The sequence below is a fragment of the Salminus brasiliensis genome, chromosome 1 (assembly GCF_030463535.1).
Source record: "Salminus brasiliensis chromosome 1, fSalBra1.hap2, whole genome shotgun sequence".
Classification (NCBI taxonomy): Eukaryota; Metazoa; Chordata; class Actinopteri; order Characiformes; family Bryconidae; genus Salminus; species Salminus brasiliensis.
In genome coordinates, this window is record NC_132878.1 from 55,345,996 (window position 1) to 55,363,730 (window position 17,735).

At 41.3% G+C, this 17,735-nt stretch overlaps 2 protein-coding genes across 5 annotated transcripts in view; both read right to left on the reverse strand.

Annotated features, from left to right (window-relative positions):
• Positions 1-771: 771 nt before the first annotated feature.
• vipas39 (VPS33B interacting protein, apical-basolateral polarity regulator, spe-39 homolog) lies at positions 772-10,518 on the reverse strand. Of its 2 annotated transcripts, none has more exons than XM_072682699.1 (19): positions 10,462-10,518; positions 9,951-10,043; positions 9,539-9,638; positions 8,378-8,509; positions 8,240-8,272; positions 8,080-8,144; positions 7,923-7,979; positions 7,165-7,257; positions 6,999-7,032; positions 6,793-6,895; positions 6,597-6,624; positions 6,120-6,193; positions 5,888-5,963; positions 5,059-5,181; positions 4,385-4,426; positions 4,078-4,254; positions 3,369-3,458; positions 3,138-3,242; positions 772-1,290 (listed from the first exon to the last, which is right to left on the reverse strand). In XM_072682699.1, exons 2-19 carry the CDS (start codon positions 10,041-10,043, stop codon positions 1,270-1,272), a joined length of 1,446 nt encoding a protein of 481 aa, XP_072538800.1. In that variant the 5' UTR covers positions 10,462-10,518; the 3' UTR covers positions 772-1,269. The 2 variants fall into 2 exon arrangements, with proteins under 2 accessions (XP_072538800.1, XP_072538801.1); XM_072682700.1 differs by lacking the exon at positions 10,462-10,518 and adding an exon at positions 10,436-10,459.
• A 388-nt stretch (positions 10,519-10,906) lies between these two features.
• cdc42bpb (CDC42 binding protein kinase beta (DMPK-like)) overlaps positions 10,907-17,735 on the reverse strand; it is a 58,232-nt gene continuing 51,403 nt past the window's right edge. For 2 of the 3 annotated variants that reach the window (XM_072682701.1, XM_072682703.1), the window contains 8 exons: positions 17,462-17,559; positions 17,269-17,353; positions 16,079-16,199; positions 15,883-16,000; positions 15,200-15,394; positions 13,374-13,482; positions 13,203-13,273; positions 10,907-12,776 (listed from right to left, as the gene is read on the reverse strand). In XM_072682701.1, the coding sequence (XP_072538802.1) occupies positions 12,648-12,776; positions 13,203-13,273; positions 13,374-13,482; positions 15,200-15,394; positions 15,883-16,000; positions 16,079-16,199; positions 17,269-17,353; positions 17,462-17,559 (926 nt within the window). In that variant the 3' untranslated portion in view covers positions 10,907-12,647. The remainder of the gene's footprint in view (positions 12,777-13,202; positions 13,274-13,373; positions 13,483-15,199; positions 15,395-15,882; positions 16,001-16,078; positions 16,200-17,268; positions 17,354-17,461; positions 17,560-17,735) is intronic. The other variant, XM_072682702.1, reaches the window with a different exon arrangement.

A 17,735-nucleotide genomic window follows, 5' to 3' on the forward strand; every position in this document is an offset into this window, starting at 1 on the left:
TTTTAACTAAATCCTTCCTTTCCTCGACCAATGAAATGTTTTCTGTGTCACTGGTTGCAACACAAACCCAAAGCATGAAATTCTACACCCCTTCTTTCACAGGACTTGTTTGCAAAATGCATCAGGCTTGTTTCTTAAAACGTCCGACACTGAATTTTGTGGCGAGTCATCTTCTGATGAGTCTTCTACCAGGGTGATATGTCTACAGGTGTCGCTGCACAGTAGAACAGTGCACTACCACTCCATAGTCTGCTCAATGTTCCCAAAGGCCTTTTCAAAGGTCTTACTGGAGGTTGGGGTTGATAAGCTTTTCTAGCAATCCTATGAGCAACTCTCTTGGAAAGTTTTCTTGGGCTTCCAGACCTCAACTTGACCTCTACTATTCCTTTTCTTAACTACATAACGGACTGAGGAAACAGCTACCATACAACAACAATTGCTCTCTTCTTATAACCCCCCAACCACCCCTCCCCCCCGTTTTGTGAGAATCCGTTATTTTAACTTTAAGTGCTTGACAACTGCTTAGAGGAGCCCATGATTGCTGTTTAATTAAAATGTTTAATCTTCCATTTATCATCAGCTTTTTGCAGATCAGTTCATCTTTTACTTACATAACCATTTACGGTAACAGATCCGTTGATACTGTATAGTGTGGGGAAAGTCAAAGCCTGTAATCTACAAAATCAGTTGACATAAGAACTCGTGCAGAGATCATTTAAGCAATACCCCTCTCTGCTATCTCGGCTTAAGACTGAAAGAAAAAGGTGTCCGTTTAAATATGTTTTTTTTATTAAATAATTTCATTTTCACCTTTTTTGATACAAAAAGCCATTGATCAGGAATGTTCAATACAGACTCACAGCGATGTAAATGGGGATAACATACAGTGGTGTCTGTGCAGTACAGCAGCTCTCGGTTTTGCACTTCTTCCTCAAAATGCATGTTACTATTTAGCTGTTGTTGGCAAAAGGACACTTGGTAGCTCTACAGCCATGGCAAGCTTGGAAAACAAATAAAAAATGTAAGATGGCAATACAATAAGGATGAAGCAAATGAAGGAAGTGTGAGATGTTTGTGTATCCGTGAGCGAGCTGTCGGCCTTTTTGTTTTACTACCACAGCAAAACTGAAAGGGCGGGTCTCACACTGTGAGGTCAATACTATGGCAGCTTTTAGAGTCCTTTTAAGAAGTGTGGCCATGTGTCAGCTGAAGCCTCTGATTTCAAAATGTGTCGAAATGAAGCCCTCAACCTTCGGGGGTAAACAAGGGTCAGTTCTTCCATCTGATTTGCTGTAAGAGAGAAATGGTCATATGATCAGGGTACTTCACAAGACCACTGCCAGTTAACAGCTATTATGAATCACAGGAACACACTTGAAGTTTGTGCTATAACGTGAGATATTGACCAAGGGTCGTAGATCAGTACATTAGAGCCAAAATCTCACGTTATAGCATGAATCTTGAGTTTGTTATTGCAGTTATACCACAGTTGTGTTATCGCTGTTTATTGTTTACATTTTAAGATAAAAAGGGCAGAAAAAAAATATTGGTTTATCAACATTCCGCCACGTAAAATAGTCCCATTCTATCAGTCACCTCACCACTAAATATCATCCTCTGTGGCCTTCAGTTATAATTTCTTAATCATCAGGGTTATAAGCAGTGACCAAAACATTAGGCAATGTTACTATTATATTATTCCCATGGCTACACATACTGATACACACTGCCAAAGCTTGTACATTTTAAGCACTTTGGGATGCCATGCGAACAACAGTGTGAAACCTCCTTAGCCTAGCTTTACTTATTTATTCATTTCCCAATTTAGTACTGCCAATTAACCCACCCCTTCATAACGTCCCCTACCACTAGCAATGTTTTTGACACTAGGAGAGTAAAGACTTGGGTTAGGTTTGCCTGGCATTCAATGTGCCAGGCAAAAAACATTTACATTTACGGCATTTAGCAGACGCTCTTATCCAGAGCGACTTACAAAGTGCTTTGCTATTTACCCAAGAAAACCTCAGCTAGTTAGAATAGACTAATAATACAAAAGATACCTCTAAGCTTTAGACATTGAACTATTCGTCCAAGTACTCTCTGAAGAGGTGGGTCTTCAGTCTGCGTTTGAAGACAGCGAGCGACTCGGCTGTTCGGACACCCAGGGGAAGCTCGTTCCACCACTTTGGTGCCAGGACAGAAAAAAGCCTGGACGCTTGTCTTCCGCGGATTTTGAGGGATGGCGGGTCGAGCCGAGCCGTACTTGAAGCTCGAAGGGCTCTAGGTGTGGATCGGCTTTTGACCATTGCCATCAGGTATGGAGGGGCTGGTCCATTCTTGGCTTTGTAGGCCAGCGTCAGGGTTTTGAATCTGATGCGGGCAGCAGCTACAGGAAGCCAGTGGAGAGAACGCAGCAGTGGAAAAGTGCCGGGTTCCCAGCTCCACTGAACCAGCTATAAGACACCTGTGCCAGCCCACACCGTTTTAAGAGTGATGAGTGGAGAGAGCACAGCCAATTGTGCTCCCTCAGACTCTGGCTGCCACGCCAATGGTGGAAGTTGCTATCCACTGCAGATCCAGTCTGAGCCCCCAAATCTCCAGCATTTACCTTTCGTTTGGTTTTAGTTTTCATTGGAGGTATTAGGATGGTCATTAAAAGCTTCATCTTCCAAATTTAAAGCAAAACAAATGTAACATTTTTAAAAGCCAGATTTTATGAACTCATTATAATATTCACATTGGCAGTCTTTTACTTGTTGAATTAAATGTCGCTGCTTTGTTATGGCTGGTGTTTTAGACTTGTAAGCACTGGTGCCGTTTCTAGGTTAGGTGTGTATGTGTACATCTTCTGTCAGAATGCCATTATTGTGCAATATTGGGACTCCCGTCTCTCAGCCAATCACATTGCGAGGTCAGAACTGTGGTACAATGGATAATAAACTGGAACTGGACATTACTACAGGACCCAAAAAAGGAACTAATTAATGAATGACGAGGATGCATTTCACAAACTTTGTGTTATACTGTGGCAGAGCTTTTAAGGGTGACACACAAAGGTCAGCACAGTTTCTGAATGCATATTTTCCAAATGTGACAGGAAATGACTTATGAATGTGTTACTCATGAGTTCCCCTCACCATGTTATTGAGTAGCTCCTCAATCTTTCTGTCTTCATGTGAGCCACGCTCCACTTTACCCCGATACACAATCAGCTGCTGCCGGTCCTTCAGGTCTCTGTACGTCTGATCAGAACAAAATCATCTTCGTTATTCTGTGACCTGGGAGGCGCTAATGGCTAATAAAGAAGTCTGTAGACTATTTAATGACATAGTGCAGCAATTTGAGTGTAGCAGTGTGGATCAACTCACATCAATCACAATGTCATGACATTTATATTTCTGAGCCAGACTGAGCCTCAGCTCTGGGTCATCAATCAGGTTCACATATTCTTGCAACACCTGACAAAGAGAAGGACATGTTACAGCTTGAGACAGACAACTCTTTTGATAAAAAAAAGCCTGCTTGAAAAGTTGCTAGTTGACATAATGCGCTAATGTGCAAACCATGTCATCGTCACATGCTGCCTAGTGTGAGATGGTATCAGTCCTCTTATTCTCTGTACAGGATAAACTGAACGAACTACGAGCATAATTACAAAAATAATTATTACGTTTAAATAAAGCACAGTGCACAGACCTGTCTAAATAAATGACCTGATCTCAATTCAGAAGTTCACTTAGGGAAATGGAACAGAAGAGGCTGTGAAAAATCCACTGGTTTTAAAAGTCCCTAAATTTAGCAATGACATTGCTACATTTGCAACAGTGCAAAGAAGGCAATAGATGAAGATGTTTGCAGTCATATTCTGACTTTTCCTATACTCCAATACCATGAAAGATGGTTCTATAGCACTTGGGTGAGTATTCAACATTGCCTTGTCACATCTAATAAATGGTCACTGAACAGATGTCTTAGTGGATATAGATGACATAAAAAGGGACTGATAAGAAGAATGACAACAGGCTTCGTCATTCAGCTCCCCCTGGTGAAAGAAGCTTGATACTGCATTAGAGGGACCTGTGCAGGGGCGTTGTTTTTCTGCAGGATATCCACCACTCTGTGAAAGCCGATGGGGGATCTCTTCTTGGTGTAACCCAGCCAGTTCTTGGTGTTGAATAAACTATCCACATCAAACCAGGATTTCAACTTTGCCCTGGCTCCAAGAGCTGTGAGGATGTACTGCTTTTCCGAAATCTGCCAAAGAAAACATTTCCTGACAAAACGGTCAAAAGTTTCCCAGCAGAACTTACACAGATCAGTGGAGGTGAAAGAGTAGAACAGGGGGGGGAAATGCAAGCTGATACGACTATAAAACATGCCTTACCCTGAATGTTTTCCTGATGTTAGCTGGGCTGCTGAAAGTACCCTGCATGCAAACACATACCACTGCCTTAGTTTAGTGTGTACACATGATTTTCTGTGGGTTATGGCTGAGGATACATAAACAAATACACCCCTTATACTCAGTGAACTCAGCTAATGTGCAACCATTGCTGACACCATTGGTGTACACAGACAGCTTGTACAATCTATGACGAAAAGTACTGCTAATAGAATGGGACACTCTGGGGCAGCCAAACATAATCTTAAAATCACCATACCCAATGCCAAGTATCAGCTAGAAGGGTATTACGTTCCTGGGCCTAACTCCGGGTGGCTTTACACCACTATAGCTGATGCTTGGAACTCCAGCCAATATCTTTGGCATGGGTTGTAGGGATGTTTGTCACCAATGCTGAATGTAAATATATCCTCATAGCAGTGCTTCAACAACAGAGTAGAGCCTATTGCTGCCCTTAAAATACACAATTCTTGTTTTTTTGTCATCTGTGGTTGAAGTGCAGTGACTTTTATGGGCCTCCTAATGGCTTATGGCATGCATTTGGCTGAGGTAGATGCTTATCAGGGGGCGTGCACATCTACATTAGCCAGTGGTATTAACCAGTAATGCTCCAGTATGTTTAAATGGCATAGATAATGCAGTGAGAAACCTTTTACCTCAGATTCTCCGTAGTGGTAGAAGCAGGAGTAGTACAGAGTGGTGATGAGTGGCATGTTTAAGATGGAAGCCTTTCTAGGGAACTTCTTAAAAATCTCTGCCTCTCCCCTCTTGTCATTCGCCTGGCAAACAAAGACACACAGTATCACTGATGCAAAGCACCAAAAAATATCTGAATACAAACAGAATCTTGAGTGAGTGAATTACAGGCCAGGTCCATCAGATGGGCACCAGACTAACACCGTCCCCTTGTGACACAATGGCAAAATTAGTTAGCAACACTTCGCTCTTTTTTCGTCCCACATAGTCAGACTAGCTGTGAGTAAACGTGAGTGTATGTTAACTCTCAGCAGCGCATGCAAAACCAGGAGAAAGGAGCAGCTATATATGTAAAGAAAAAAATCAAGACTTAGTAATTTGAGTGTGTCACATTATGCACCTGCTGAACCCAGCAAATGACTCATTTTCACACAAAGCCAGACTGCTTACAGTGTAAAAAATTTCAGCATCCAAAAAGGGAAAAAAAACTAAACTTTAGGATGTGACTAAATGCTACCTTTCTTAAGAAATCTATGCATGTCACTCCTTTCTTACTTCCCTCTTCACTCTCCTGGAGAGCTCTACAGAACACCTCCAGCAGCAAAGCAAAAGTATTCCCACCCAACACCCCTCCCCTCACACTCATCACAGAAAAACAAAAGGGGAAGAAAAGAAATTAAACACAGTAGATGGAAAATGAGAAGTGCACAAAAAGGGCAGAGCAATCACGTTAGGCCTGAGATTTTCTTGCTTGGTTTCCGCCATGAACACAGAGCATCCAGCTCTCACCTCTATGATGATCTGTCTTTCCAGAAGTGTGTAATGGTCTTGCACATGAGTGGCATCATCTTGTGAGAAAGGAAGACTGATAAAACAGATAAGTAGTGCGACAGTAAGCCCCTCTCAAAAGCATGAAAACATTATATACACTCTATATATATATATATATATATATATATATATATATATATATATATATATATATATATGCTTGTTATTATGCTATAATGCTTGTTATTACCTTAGACAATTTTTAAGAAAGTCCCTTCTTCGGCCTTCGTCCTTAATATTTAAATGCTCCTTGTACTGCATTAACTATAAAAACAATTACAATCAAAATCATATTCATTCATATTAGGGCTGGGCAGTATGACAATATTTTATTGTATTGTGATAAACTGTGTTATGGTGATAATATACTTTTCATATACAGTATTGTGTCGGTTCTTAATAAACACAGATCAGCTGCAGGTTTCCTTACTAACAGTGTAATTAGACTGACTTAATTAGATGAAGAGCAGCAGATGTTGAGTAAAAATCTAAATAGTAGTTTATAAGAATCTGTTGCTACTGATGTTTTTAGTCTGTGATTACATGTATCTTGATAAATATCGTGTATTGTGAAAAACATCTTTAAATACGGTGATGTCTTATTTTTACCGTAACGCCCAGCCCTAATTCATATTGCTTAGTTATGGTAGCAGGTGTTGACACGTACCGCCATATCCTCTGTTCTGCCAAGGGCCCTGCAATAAAGTTGAATGATAAACACTGAATACAGTGGTACAATGGAGAGAGTGGCAGTTATGTAAATACAGCCACACACACGTGCAAAAGGCAAATCAACTTCTTACAATGAATAGCCCATCTCTCAATCAACGAGCAAAGAAAGGGGAAGTAAAGCACAAGCTTACTTCATCAGCTCCACCAAAAGCTTCTGCTCTCCCATCTCTTTCAGATAGTGAACATAATGCCGCAAAGCTATTTCCCTCAACATTAACTCCCTGAAGAGGATTTCTGCAAAGACAGCGGGGTCGTAGCATTCAGTGTCACGTTCTTTGCTTGAACAGTTGTTTTGAAACAGTACAGAAAATACAGTAAGTAATTAACAGTCACCCACCTTTACTTAATGATCTCTTTAGATATATTAAGACCTAAAAGACAAGAAGGTAATTCACTAACAGTTCGACAATGTTCAGCGATACGTTCGTTGACTACAATCTCCTGCAAGCATGTCCTTTCTCATTACAGTGTGGTGATGAGTTCATGCATGGTGCAGTGCGTACAGCAGTGATGACGTTGCCATCGTGTAAGCTGACAGCCTCGTCCAACAGCAGCAATTTGTCCTGCAGAGACCGGAACCTTTCCAGGGAATACGCCTACATTAAAAAACAAAAAGAATAAAAAATAATTTAAGGTCAATGTGATCAGGCAAAATTACTAAGATATTACTAAGATCATATCAAAGAACCATATAAGAATGTACATTATCATCATGGCACCTCTGAATGGAAACTTGGGCACCTGGCTCTGCACTAGGCCTGGGTGATAACAGTGTAATGATACATATCAGAATCAAACATATTTGTTGTTTAAGGCTATTGGTTTTTAGATTCCTCCTCCCTGTAATGACTCCAAAAGGCAAAAGCTAGACATTTAGAAATTTAATCAATTGTTACTGCAGGACGAATAAAAATAGGGATGCATGAAAAAGTATCACAATGTATTAAGTGATTTAAGTACGTGCTTAAAAAATATATCAGCTTTAACCAAATTATTAGCTTTAACCCAAAATGTAATGGTCCATGTTTGCTAACTAGTCATTTATTGGGATTTATATAATGTGGGATTTATATAATGTGCCTGAATAAGAAGAGATCTGTTTCTATAACACAGAGCCTAAAAGAATAAGCCTTTGTTTTCTTCAGAGCTTAGACTTAGAAGGTATAAAGGACATAAATCTAATAATGATGTGTAATTATCAATTTCTATTCATAAGAACCATATAGTGCCCCCCCCTCCACCTCTCTGGGCTGCACATTACCTTTCCTTTCCGCATTCGCCGAACTGTCTCCTCAGGGCTCCAGTCACTCATATAGTCCTGCAGTCACAGATAATATTAGCAAGGTTAATGCAGCTCCACTACAGCAAATCTGCACCACAGCAGAGTGAGAGTGATGATTTGAGCAGTGGGAACACACCTTACACTCCGACTTGGGCTTGCGCAGTTCTGGCGCATATGCTCTGGTAGATGTGTCAGTAAAAGCTAGGGATCAGAGAAGCAGGTCAATATAACCGATTCAGTCGCCCATCTGAATACAGTTCACTTAGTCTTCATCATGCAGGCTTGTGTTAACTCACATTCAGAAAATGACTGGAACGGCTTGCTCTTGGCTATTGACACGAAAGCAATGAGTTAGAAAAGCCACACATGGAGAAAAACACACAAACACGCATAGCTTTGTATCTACTCAAACCAATACCTGATCTACTGATTACCTTTGAACAAGGAACTTAAGGAGTAACTAGAACCCTGTTTAGGCAACGAAGGGACAGTGTCGATTTTAGGAAAGGCCTGCTCCCCACTGGAACGAATGCTGGAAGCTGTCTCTTTGACAGACCAGGAGATGCCTGCAATACAACAGCAAACAAATTCCCGTGTAAAGGTGCAATACAATTGAAAGGTACTTTTTTATGGACAAAAGTATTGGGACACCTGCTTATGCATTGTTTCTCTTGAAATAAAGGGTATTAAAGAAGAGCCTATCCTGCTTTTGTTGGATGAACTGTCTCTAATGTCGACTGACGACTTAGACAGTAGATTGTAGCGCACCACAGTTTAGGGGGGGGGGGGGTCTTTATACCCCTCTAGCCCATGCTTGGCATTAGGCATGGCACTAATAGGTTTATGTTTCTGTATCATATCTGCTCCAGAGAATCCAGTATCTGCTCCTGAGAATCCTATTCTATTGACGATACATCTCTACAGGGACTAGACAATATTCTCAGCAATAAAGTAGTGTTCATTAGAAGGCGCCCACAAACATCTCAACATATAGTGTATCTGTCAAATGTCCAAAAGCTTACAGACACATGCTCATGTTTCTCCTGAAATCAAGCACATCAATACAGAGTTGGTGACACCATTTCTGTTTAGTAGATTTTCTGAAGATGTTGAAACATTGCTGTGCGGAGTGGACTGCATTCAGCCACAAGAACAATAGAGAACTGAGGTACTCCACAGAATACATTTTACACTGCCCCACAGCCCAACTGAGCACGGTGACCTTGTGCGGTTAACACCACTACCTGCCAGTGAGCTACCACACCATGTGGGAGACTGGGGTTCGATTCCCGGTCTGGGTGACTGTGCTGCGCTACACCAATAAGAGTCCTTGGGCAAGACTCCTAAGACTCCATTGGCCCTCCTCTGTAACACGAGTAACCTTGTAAGTCGCTCTGGATAAGAGCGTCAGCTAAATGCCGTAAATGGAAATGGAAATGGTTTCACCTTGGCGTCTTTTTTTTATGCTTTTTTTTAAAAATGAAGATTAACACAAGCTGCATGCCCTAATGGGTTCACCATGGGATGTCTGGATACCTTCAGGCATTGTGTATAGCATGGCAAATGCAGAAGACAGGGAGTGAAGTCTGGCTTACTTCCAATAGGCTCTCCACTCCAGCTGACCTTCTCAACATCATCTTCATCGTCGTCGTCGTCAACGAGAATGCTGTTCACAGCACGCTTTGACTCTTTCAGCTGAAGAAACGAGAAATGGACATTCCCCTAAGTTATTCTTTATGCTTAAAAGTCCTTTAATAAAAGTCCTTTAATAGTATGGAAGCCCAGAAAGGCCACGAGTTCAGTATATTTTTCGGTATCATTATCTAATGATTTTGTAGGTTGATTTGTTGTTTTCTCAAGATAACATTGCATTTTCGAGATCTTAAGATGATTTTAAGAGCACAGCGCTAGTATTTAAGCCTCTGTTGGTCTCCGCCGCATAATTTAAGGTGGGACGGAGGAGTCCAGTGAGGACCCAACGCCAGCCCGGTCGCCAGCTGAGCTTACCTTAGTGAATTCATCGTCTTCATCATCAAATGTGAAAGCGCTGAATTTCGAGCTGTTCCAGTATTCATCGTCCTCTGGTTTGGCTCTTGTCATCTAGACCAAATGTGCACAAAAGGCGTCAGTCTAAACGGAAACACCAGCTAACCATCTGTTTACACATGCTCACAAACTCGCCAGCCGCCTTTTTCGTTGCTGACCACGACTGATTAAGCTGGCTAGCTGAAAACATGCTGTCATGGTGTTTTTTTCCACTAAATAATGTTTATTAATTACTATAATACTGTTCGTTTAATCTGATTCGCTTGACCGTTGCTAGCTAGCCAACAGCACAGAGGCTCGTTCAGATCGGTGCCGTCGGCAGTGAGCTGTCATCCTCGGCTAGAGGCTTCATTGCACTTGGCTTACCAAATAAAAAATGTAGCTATTTTACGGCTTAAAAAGAGTGAAAAACAAGAGTGCCAATATTTAGACTAAGATTATATTACCTTTAAAAATCTGAACTCTGATTTACCTTCGATATTTTGCAGCGAAATCAGAACCATAAAGCGTCAGCTGCTCACTTCCGGGCAGGGATAGCGCAGCAACTCTTCAAAATAAAAGTCTAAAGTCAAATTTTAAATATTTTTTTATAATTTTTTATAAATATCCATGTTGTCTTTTATATAGACCTTAAAAATCTGAAATGAGATTTTTTATTTTATTCTACACATTTTTAAAATGTAAACTACTTAAATGTACACTACAACAGCGGGTTACTAGGAGTCCAACACAGCTAATGTCTGCTCACAGTGTAACTGTGGCACTGTCCAAATGTACACCCAGCCACACTCGTTTGGCATTTGGTGTGATCATATGCACTGTTAATAAATTAGACTACTAAAAGGTCTCAGGCGGCTCCATCCCCTCCCAGCACTCCCATATTACAACTCCCATATAACACCAGTTTGACAAGAAAAGCACAACAGATATTCTTTTTATTGTTTGTTTAAATTTATGAGGCTAACAATTCAATAATTACAAAGATTTCAACATGTGATTTGTTTTCTTCTGAAGTAAAAGCAGTAGTGTTCTGAGGATAAAGTCCCATGTTTTTTTGTGTTTTTTTTTAAGAAGCTGAAAAGTCAGGTGGAGGGGAGGGGAGAAGGGGGATAGGAAAAGGACAGGAATACCATCGACACAAATCAAAAGAAATTTCCTCGGACTAAAAACATGTTCATGTGCAAGTTTCATACAGTGTTTCAGGGTTTGGGAGGAAGGAAAGTGGGGGGGGACAAAATAAAACATCACCATTAGCCTGTCTTGTTAAAAACAACTGAAATGCTTTAGCGGACAACGTGTTGCTGTAACACAGAATGGCACTGAAGGCACGCTAGTGAGAGAATGGATATGACTGTCATGCCTGCAGCTCTCATGCTGTGGTGCTCTGATTCCACCACATACACGAGCGCTCCACATTAATGATACTGTCTAAGGTTGAGAAACTGGTGAAGGATCACCTGTGGATGCTCCTTTAATGCAGCAATTTATAAACTAGGGATGAACCATGGCTATGGCGAGAATCTTAAATCACATATTTATTTCTTTACATAGCACACAAAAGCAGCAGCAGTTTCAGAAGAACTATTGAAATCCTATGTATAGTGTGGTCCTTTAGCGGTGTGCCATTTCTCATGTTAAAACACTTACTATACGTAAAGTCTTATTTCTGTTTACTGTTTCTTTACTTCTTTATGGTAATGAGCAGTGTTCCACCCGCTAAGTCTTTTTTTTTTTTTTTTGTTAAAACATGAATATTACAAAGGCTGTCTGAAAATGCAGATTGGGGAAGGGAAAAACAAAAAAACAAAACAAAAATAAACCAAAGAATTACAATACAATAAAAGTGCCCACCGGTTTGGCTTAAAATCCCCAGTCAGGTAAGTGTCAATGCCTCTTTGTGACTGCTCTGAGCTGACACTTGAACTACATAGAGAAGTGTTGCTGATAAAGAACAGCAAAAAGGGGGTTTGTAACTGGTCCAACTGCATTATTTTGGGGGGGGGGGGGGGGGTCATTAAAGTCCTCAGGTCCTTCCTATCCCACATGATAAGTCAACACATCTGCCAAAATATCATACACAAACAGGAAAGCCAGTTTTCCTTCTTACATCTGTAATTTTAAGGAACATGATTTTCTGGCATTTTTACTTGCATGATTTCTATTTAGTTAAAAAAAAAGAAAGAAATGGCAGGAGAATGGCATGGAATTGAGATTAAAATGAAAAACAAAAAAAAAAAAAACCCAACATATTGATGATTATTAGACCCTGTTAGCTACACTACCACCAATGCTCCAGCAGGGGGCAGGCTATATGCACATCCAGAGGCCAGACATGGCTGAAGCTTCATTTCTCTTACAGGCTGGCTTGCGTGAGCCAAACAGCACTCTCCACTAGGAGAACATCACAGAAGTTTTTTCCGACAGCGGTTCAGTATCCCAGTTCCATCCAGGGTATGCTTTATAATTCTGTTGGCAAGCAGCCTGGGGAGCAGATAGTTTTGGCTGCAAAGATGGTGCAGGTGCATGGAGATAAAAACTGGGAGATGAGAGTTTGAACGTTGGCACTTTATAGCAAGTTCTAACGGAGTGGACAGTAGTGGGGCTGGGGCAACGCGTATTATAGTAAAAGTGTGCGCCTAAGCAGGGCGATCTTTGTTCTTAGCCATCCAGGGTATGCTCCAGACCATCCAGGGTGAGCTGGCTGCGATGGGGGGAGTTGGGGCTTGGGGGACTGCTGGGGTTAGAGCTGTTGGAAGGGGTGGAGTGTTTGGTGGAGTCCGAGTCAGGCTGCAGAGAAACACATGAAGAGAAGGATAAGAGACCAGATGAAGGTGATCTTATGCATTTTTGCAAATTACAAACCACTTCATTCAAAGCTGTGGTGAGTGACTGTACAACAGAGCCTGAGGGTTTACTGCAGCTGTGCATCTGACTATGAGAACTGGGGCAGTTATTGCTGACCACAAAACCAGGGCACCCAAAAACAACTGGAATGAGACTCTTTCTGTGCCTGAGGTCAGCATGTGATCGAAGCTTGTAATTGCAGCAATGAATCAAGTATCGAACAGCCTACTTATTAGAGCCAAGCCACTATATATATTATAAATATAAATAAAATACTTCATCTAAAGACTATTTCAGCCCATCCTGGTAGTGACCTTTAAGCAGTGTTTACACCCCCACCCCCTCATTTATTTATTTATTTATTTATACCTCTCTCTCGAAGTCCTGATCTGGATCTGAGATGTTGCGAGATGACCCAGCTCCAATAAAATCACCACCCCCTAGAAATACAAGCATTGTCAATATAAAATATTACTACAGAAAACACAACTGAAAAGCCACATGAATGATTAAGCATCTGCATGGTGAGACGTGACTAACCTGAGGCAGTGCGTGTGATGTGGGTCTTACTCCACTGTTGCCGTGAAATACTAGATAGGGGACGTGGCTTGTCCTTAATTGAGTCATCCTGAGAAGAGGGCATCACACTCTGTAGCAGTGAGCACAAATACAGGCTTTCAGAAACACACTGGAAGCACAGGTTTACGTTCCTCATCTACACTGCTCCTCAAATATGTGCTAAAGTTCTAAAATCGTTTCAAACAGAAGAAATTTAACTCTGAATTCAGTACGCCAGTCCAGAAACGTTTTACGTGTTTTCAGAATGGCCGATAGAGCTGCACATAATAAAATAAACAGGAGCGCTGTAGAGCATTAACAAAATAAGTGACATGAACATCTATAATGCCTTGTACTTGAAAAAGCACATACACCTTCAAATTTGGCCTAGTACAGATCTAATCCCATCAACTGCCTAATTAATTAATTGAATTCAGCACTCTTACTCTGAGACGTTTGGTAAACATGGGCCAATGACACTAAACTGATAATTATGGTATACAGTTTTATTTGCAGTTCAAACAGCACAATCATTTAAAATAATGATTAAAACATCTAAAAGCACTGTTTTGTTTCTAGTTTACAATGTTTCTTTTTGGACTTTGTACATATTCCAACAGCAGCACCTAAAATCTAAGCAGAATAGCTATGTAAAGGTTTATGTTTCTCTCACTGTTAACAAAACTCATGGCTCATCATTTAACAGATATATCTCATATATATTTCTTTATCAGAAACTCAAGCAATAGAGCTGCATTATACAGCAATACATCTTAGCCCTGTCTGCACATACCCACATTTTATTTGTAAAACACTTGTGTGAACATGCCAGCCCAGCTGGAGCACCAACACCTCACTTTACTGTCAATTTCCTCACAAAGCAGCGCAACATCCAAAATAGACATAAATACTGTGCAAATCTGAAGCACCCACAAAAAGACTCTAAAAGATCTACTATAGGGCTATTTTTATGTTTCTGTTTCGGAATTACACACATCTGATGAGCTTTTTTATATCTAGTCACAGTGTAATGATTGCACACTCTGTTGTTAGTCAGCACCACTCACACGCCAATTAACTGCATGATGTCAGCATTAGATGCGCTTCAACCAACCACACGAAAACAAAGAAAAAGCTACATTTAAAAAAAATAGCCGCGTACATGTGGACGGGGCCTTGCACATGAATTGCTTGGCTGATTCAGTGGCCATTCAGTATTCGCACCGATATCAACCTGATTGGTGGGTTACTGCTACAAATTGTTTAGGGACCTAGTAAGTAGTCAGATACAGGTGGTAAAATGAGGCAATTTATGGAGAGTATCTCCTCATTTCTAACTCTACTTTCAGCTGTCTGACTGAGAGTCCATCTATAGCATTACCTGCTCACAGACAGTTCACATGCCATCAAATAGCCTCTGCAGCAGACGTATAAGAAAATATTGATACATGCAAAGCATATAAAGCATTGTGGCAGACAGTGCTTCATTTTGTGTTGTGTTTAAACCCTGACCCCTAGATGGCAGTGTTGTACTCGTTCAATTTTTAAAAAATGCAATGCATCACTTTGCTTACAGTATGACAATATAGTGAATCATAACCCTTGTATCACGATGCATCGTATCGCCAGATTCTTGGAAATACACAGTCCTACTCTGCAGGCCACAACATTCAGGCGTTAAACAAGAAGGGAGGGGGAGAAAAGGGATGACCAAAAAAAGAGAGAAAGCAGAAAAGAGAAGGAATAGTTTGGGAGGGGAGATTTCGAAGCAAGCACAGATGGAGAGAGGGAAAAGGGTGCTAGCCTACCCTTCCGAGGGAGGAGGTGGAAGGTGAGGAGGAAGAGGAGGAGAGCTGTGGCAGGCTCTGCTGCGAGGAGGGCTCTTTCTGCAGATAGAGCCCAGCAGACATGGGACTCATGTGATACACGTGCTCAAAGTTGGTTGGAGGAGAGATCAGGGCGTGGTGGCGAGAGGATGAGGGGGAAGGAGTCTCGCTCGGCTGCTGCCGTGGCAACGAGAGACCAGGGTAAATCCACAACCACAAGGGGGGAAAGAGAGAAGGAAAGGGGTGAAACAGAAAGGAGGAGGGGTGAAAAGTAGAAGTTACTACCGAACAGGAGAAAGAAGAGAAGGTGTGAAGTGAAGGGGTGAAGATACAGTGTTGTGCAACAAAGGAGAAAGTGAGGGTGGCTCCAGAAGTTTTGATGGAATCTAGATGTGTCAACTAGTCTGATTAGGCCTATGCAGCTAAGGTCATTTATTAACCACAACCCTAATCCACACAAGAATGTGGCTCTCAGATGAAAACCCTATAACTGATCTAGACCATCAGTTTTGAGAGTGCTTGTCTAGTACCAGAACCTCTTCAAAACCAATCTTTGTCACCTAAACTGAGAAACTACTTTGGAGTGTCTTTTTTTAGAATGTCATCCAACAGTTTTCAGGGCAAAGATCCTCCTATGGCCTAATCCTGCAGAATAAAGACATTACCAGTGGTAGGTCCATGAGGACTTGCATCCCATCTCCTGGACCCATGTGGGCCACATGGTTGAAGTTAGTGGGATTGGAGATCAGCTTCGACCTCATTTCTGGGTCCCTCAGCATCTCCCTGTTAAAATGAACAGAGATGAAACCACTGGCTCTAATGGACTAGACGATGAATTCATTCATCATTAACGTCTCTTACCGCCTCTGCTGTATTCGTTCCTCTTCAGGAACCTTGAAGAGAAACTTCCTCTTGCTGCGTGTTCTCACCATAAGTTTCTTACTATTGTCTGATGTCTCAGGGATGGCCAGATCACAACCTTCTGTAGAAACAATTGAGCAAGACAAAGCAGAAAAAGGGGAACGAGAGAAAAAAAAAAAAAATCAGATCCATGAGAGCATTCAAAGACTAGACAAGACATGTGGGATTAAAGGAATAGTTTGGCAAAAAAACGGAATGAACATAATTGCTCACTGACCTCAGATGCAGTAATCATACAAGGGCATAAAGTTTTGTTTTTCAAGGATTATAACAGGAGATGCTAACACCGCCAACAAACGTTGGATTTAGATCCAATGTCACCAATCTCATCTGAATAATTACATACCAAAGCAATTATTTATCTAAATTTTTGTAACTGAGGGTCTTGCTATCCCTTTCTGCTGTTACACTGTGAATTTCCCCACTGCGGGACTAATAAAGGACTATCTTATCTTATCTTAATTGTTCAGAGGTCAGGCCTTTGCTGTTAAACTGGATTATAGAATAAAATCATTTTAACATAATAACCTCAAAAGTGCATTTTTAATCTCAAAATTTTTAATTAACCAGAAGTACTAGGTCAATGCTTTTGCTCTGCCATGTCAAGGCAGTTTAGAGTAGAAGCGTATGGATCGGTCATGGGCCACACTGGCAGGCGGCCTGGAGGAGGTGAGATGAATGAGGTCATTTTAGTTTACCAAACAAGAGTGCCATTATCAGCAGGGCAATCTGCCAGGGCAGACAGGAAATGAATTGGAAACTGAGAGTGGCACAGAGTGAGGCCAGACATGCCACAGATTTCTAAATCTGAGTGTCTTCACTTGGACAGAAGGACTCTACGTGACAATGACTGAGCTGTAATTCAACTTAAGAAAGGGGGGGGGGGGGGGGGGGGGGGGGGGAGGGAGGGCACAGAATCTCATCATCAACCTGTGTGTATCTTGAGCATGTCTACAGTGTAATGCCAGCTTATGTACAGACATACAACACAGTGGATGCATTGCCTAGCTAGGATCCAAACATTAAATCCTACTCAACTAAAATGGATGCTTGAGTTCCTGCAGAGCAATTTAACACAAAACAAGAAACAAATTAACACAAAATAATAATAAACGGAAATGCACGTGTACCTGCAGAGTTGTTGCTGAAGTAGATGAGGCGAGGCTGCTCTGAGCCCAGAAGGTTCAGACTGCCCTCCACATTCAAAGGTCTGATCTAAAAGGACAGTGAACAGGAGTCATAAAGGCAGGCATATTCCTGAATAAATCAATCAGCTATCATTTCTGTGCTCAGCAGTGCTGCTTACTCCACCCTAAAGATTACCTTTCTTAATGAAATAGTTTGGACCCATTCCGTGGTGTGGACATCAAAGACATCGACTCCATAATCGCTGTACACAGTTAGGTAAGTGGAGTTTGAGCCTAGAAAAGAGAACAACGCAACTGGTGATAAAAAAAAAGTTCCTGCTCAAAGTTTTACATGCTTTCAGGCAATTTCTTAGGATTTTCTAACTTTAAGGCTTGCTGTGGCTGTGAACTTAGCAAATGTACCCAGTTTTCCTCATTTTCCTAAGCACAGTCAGTAAGTCAAGACATGT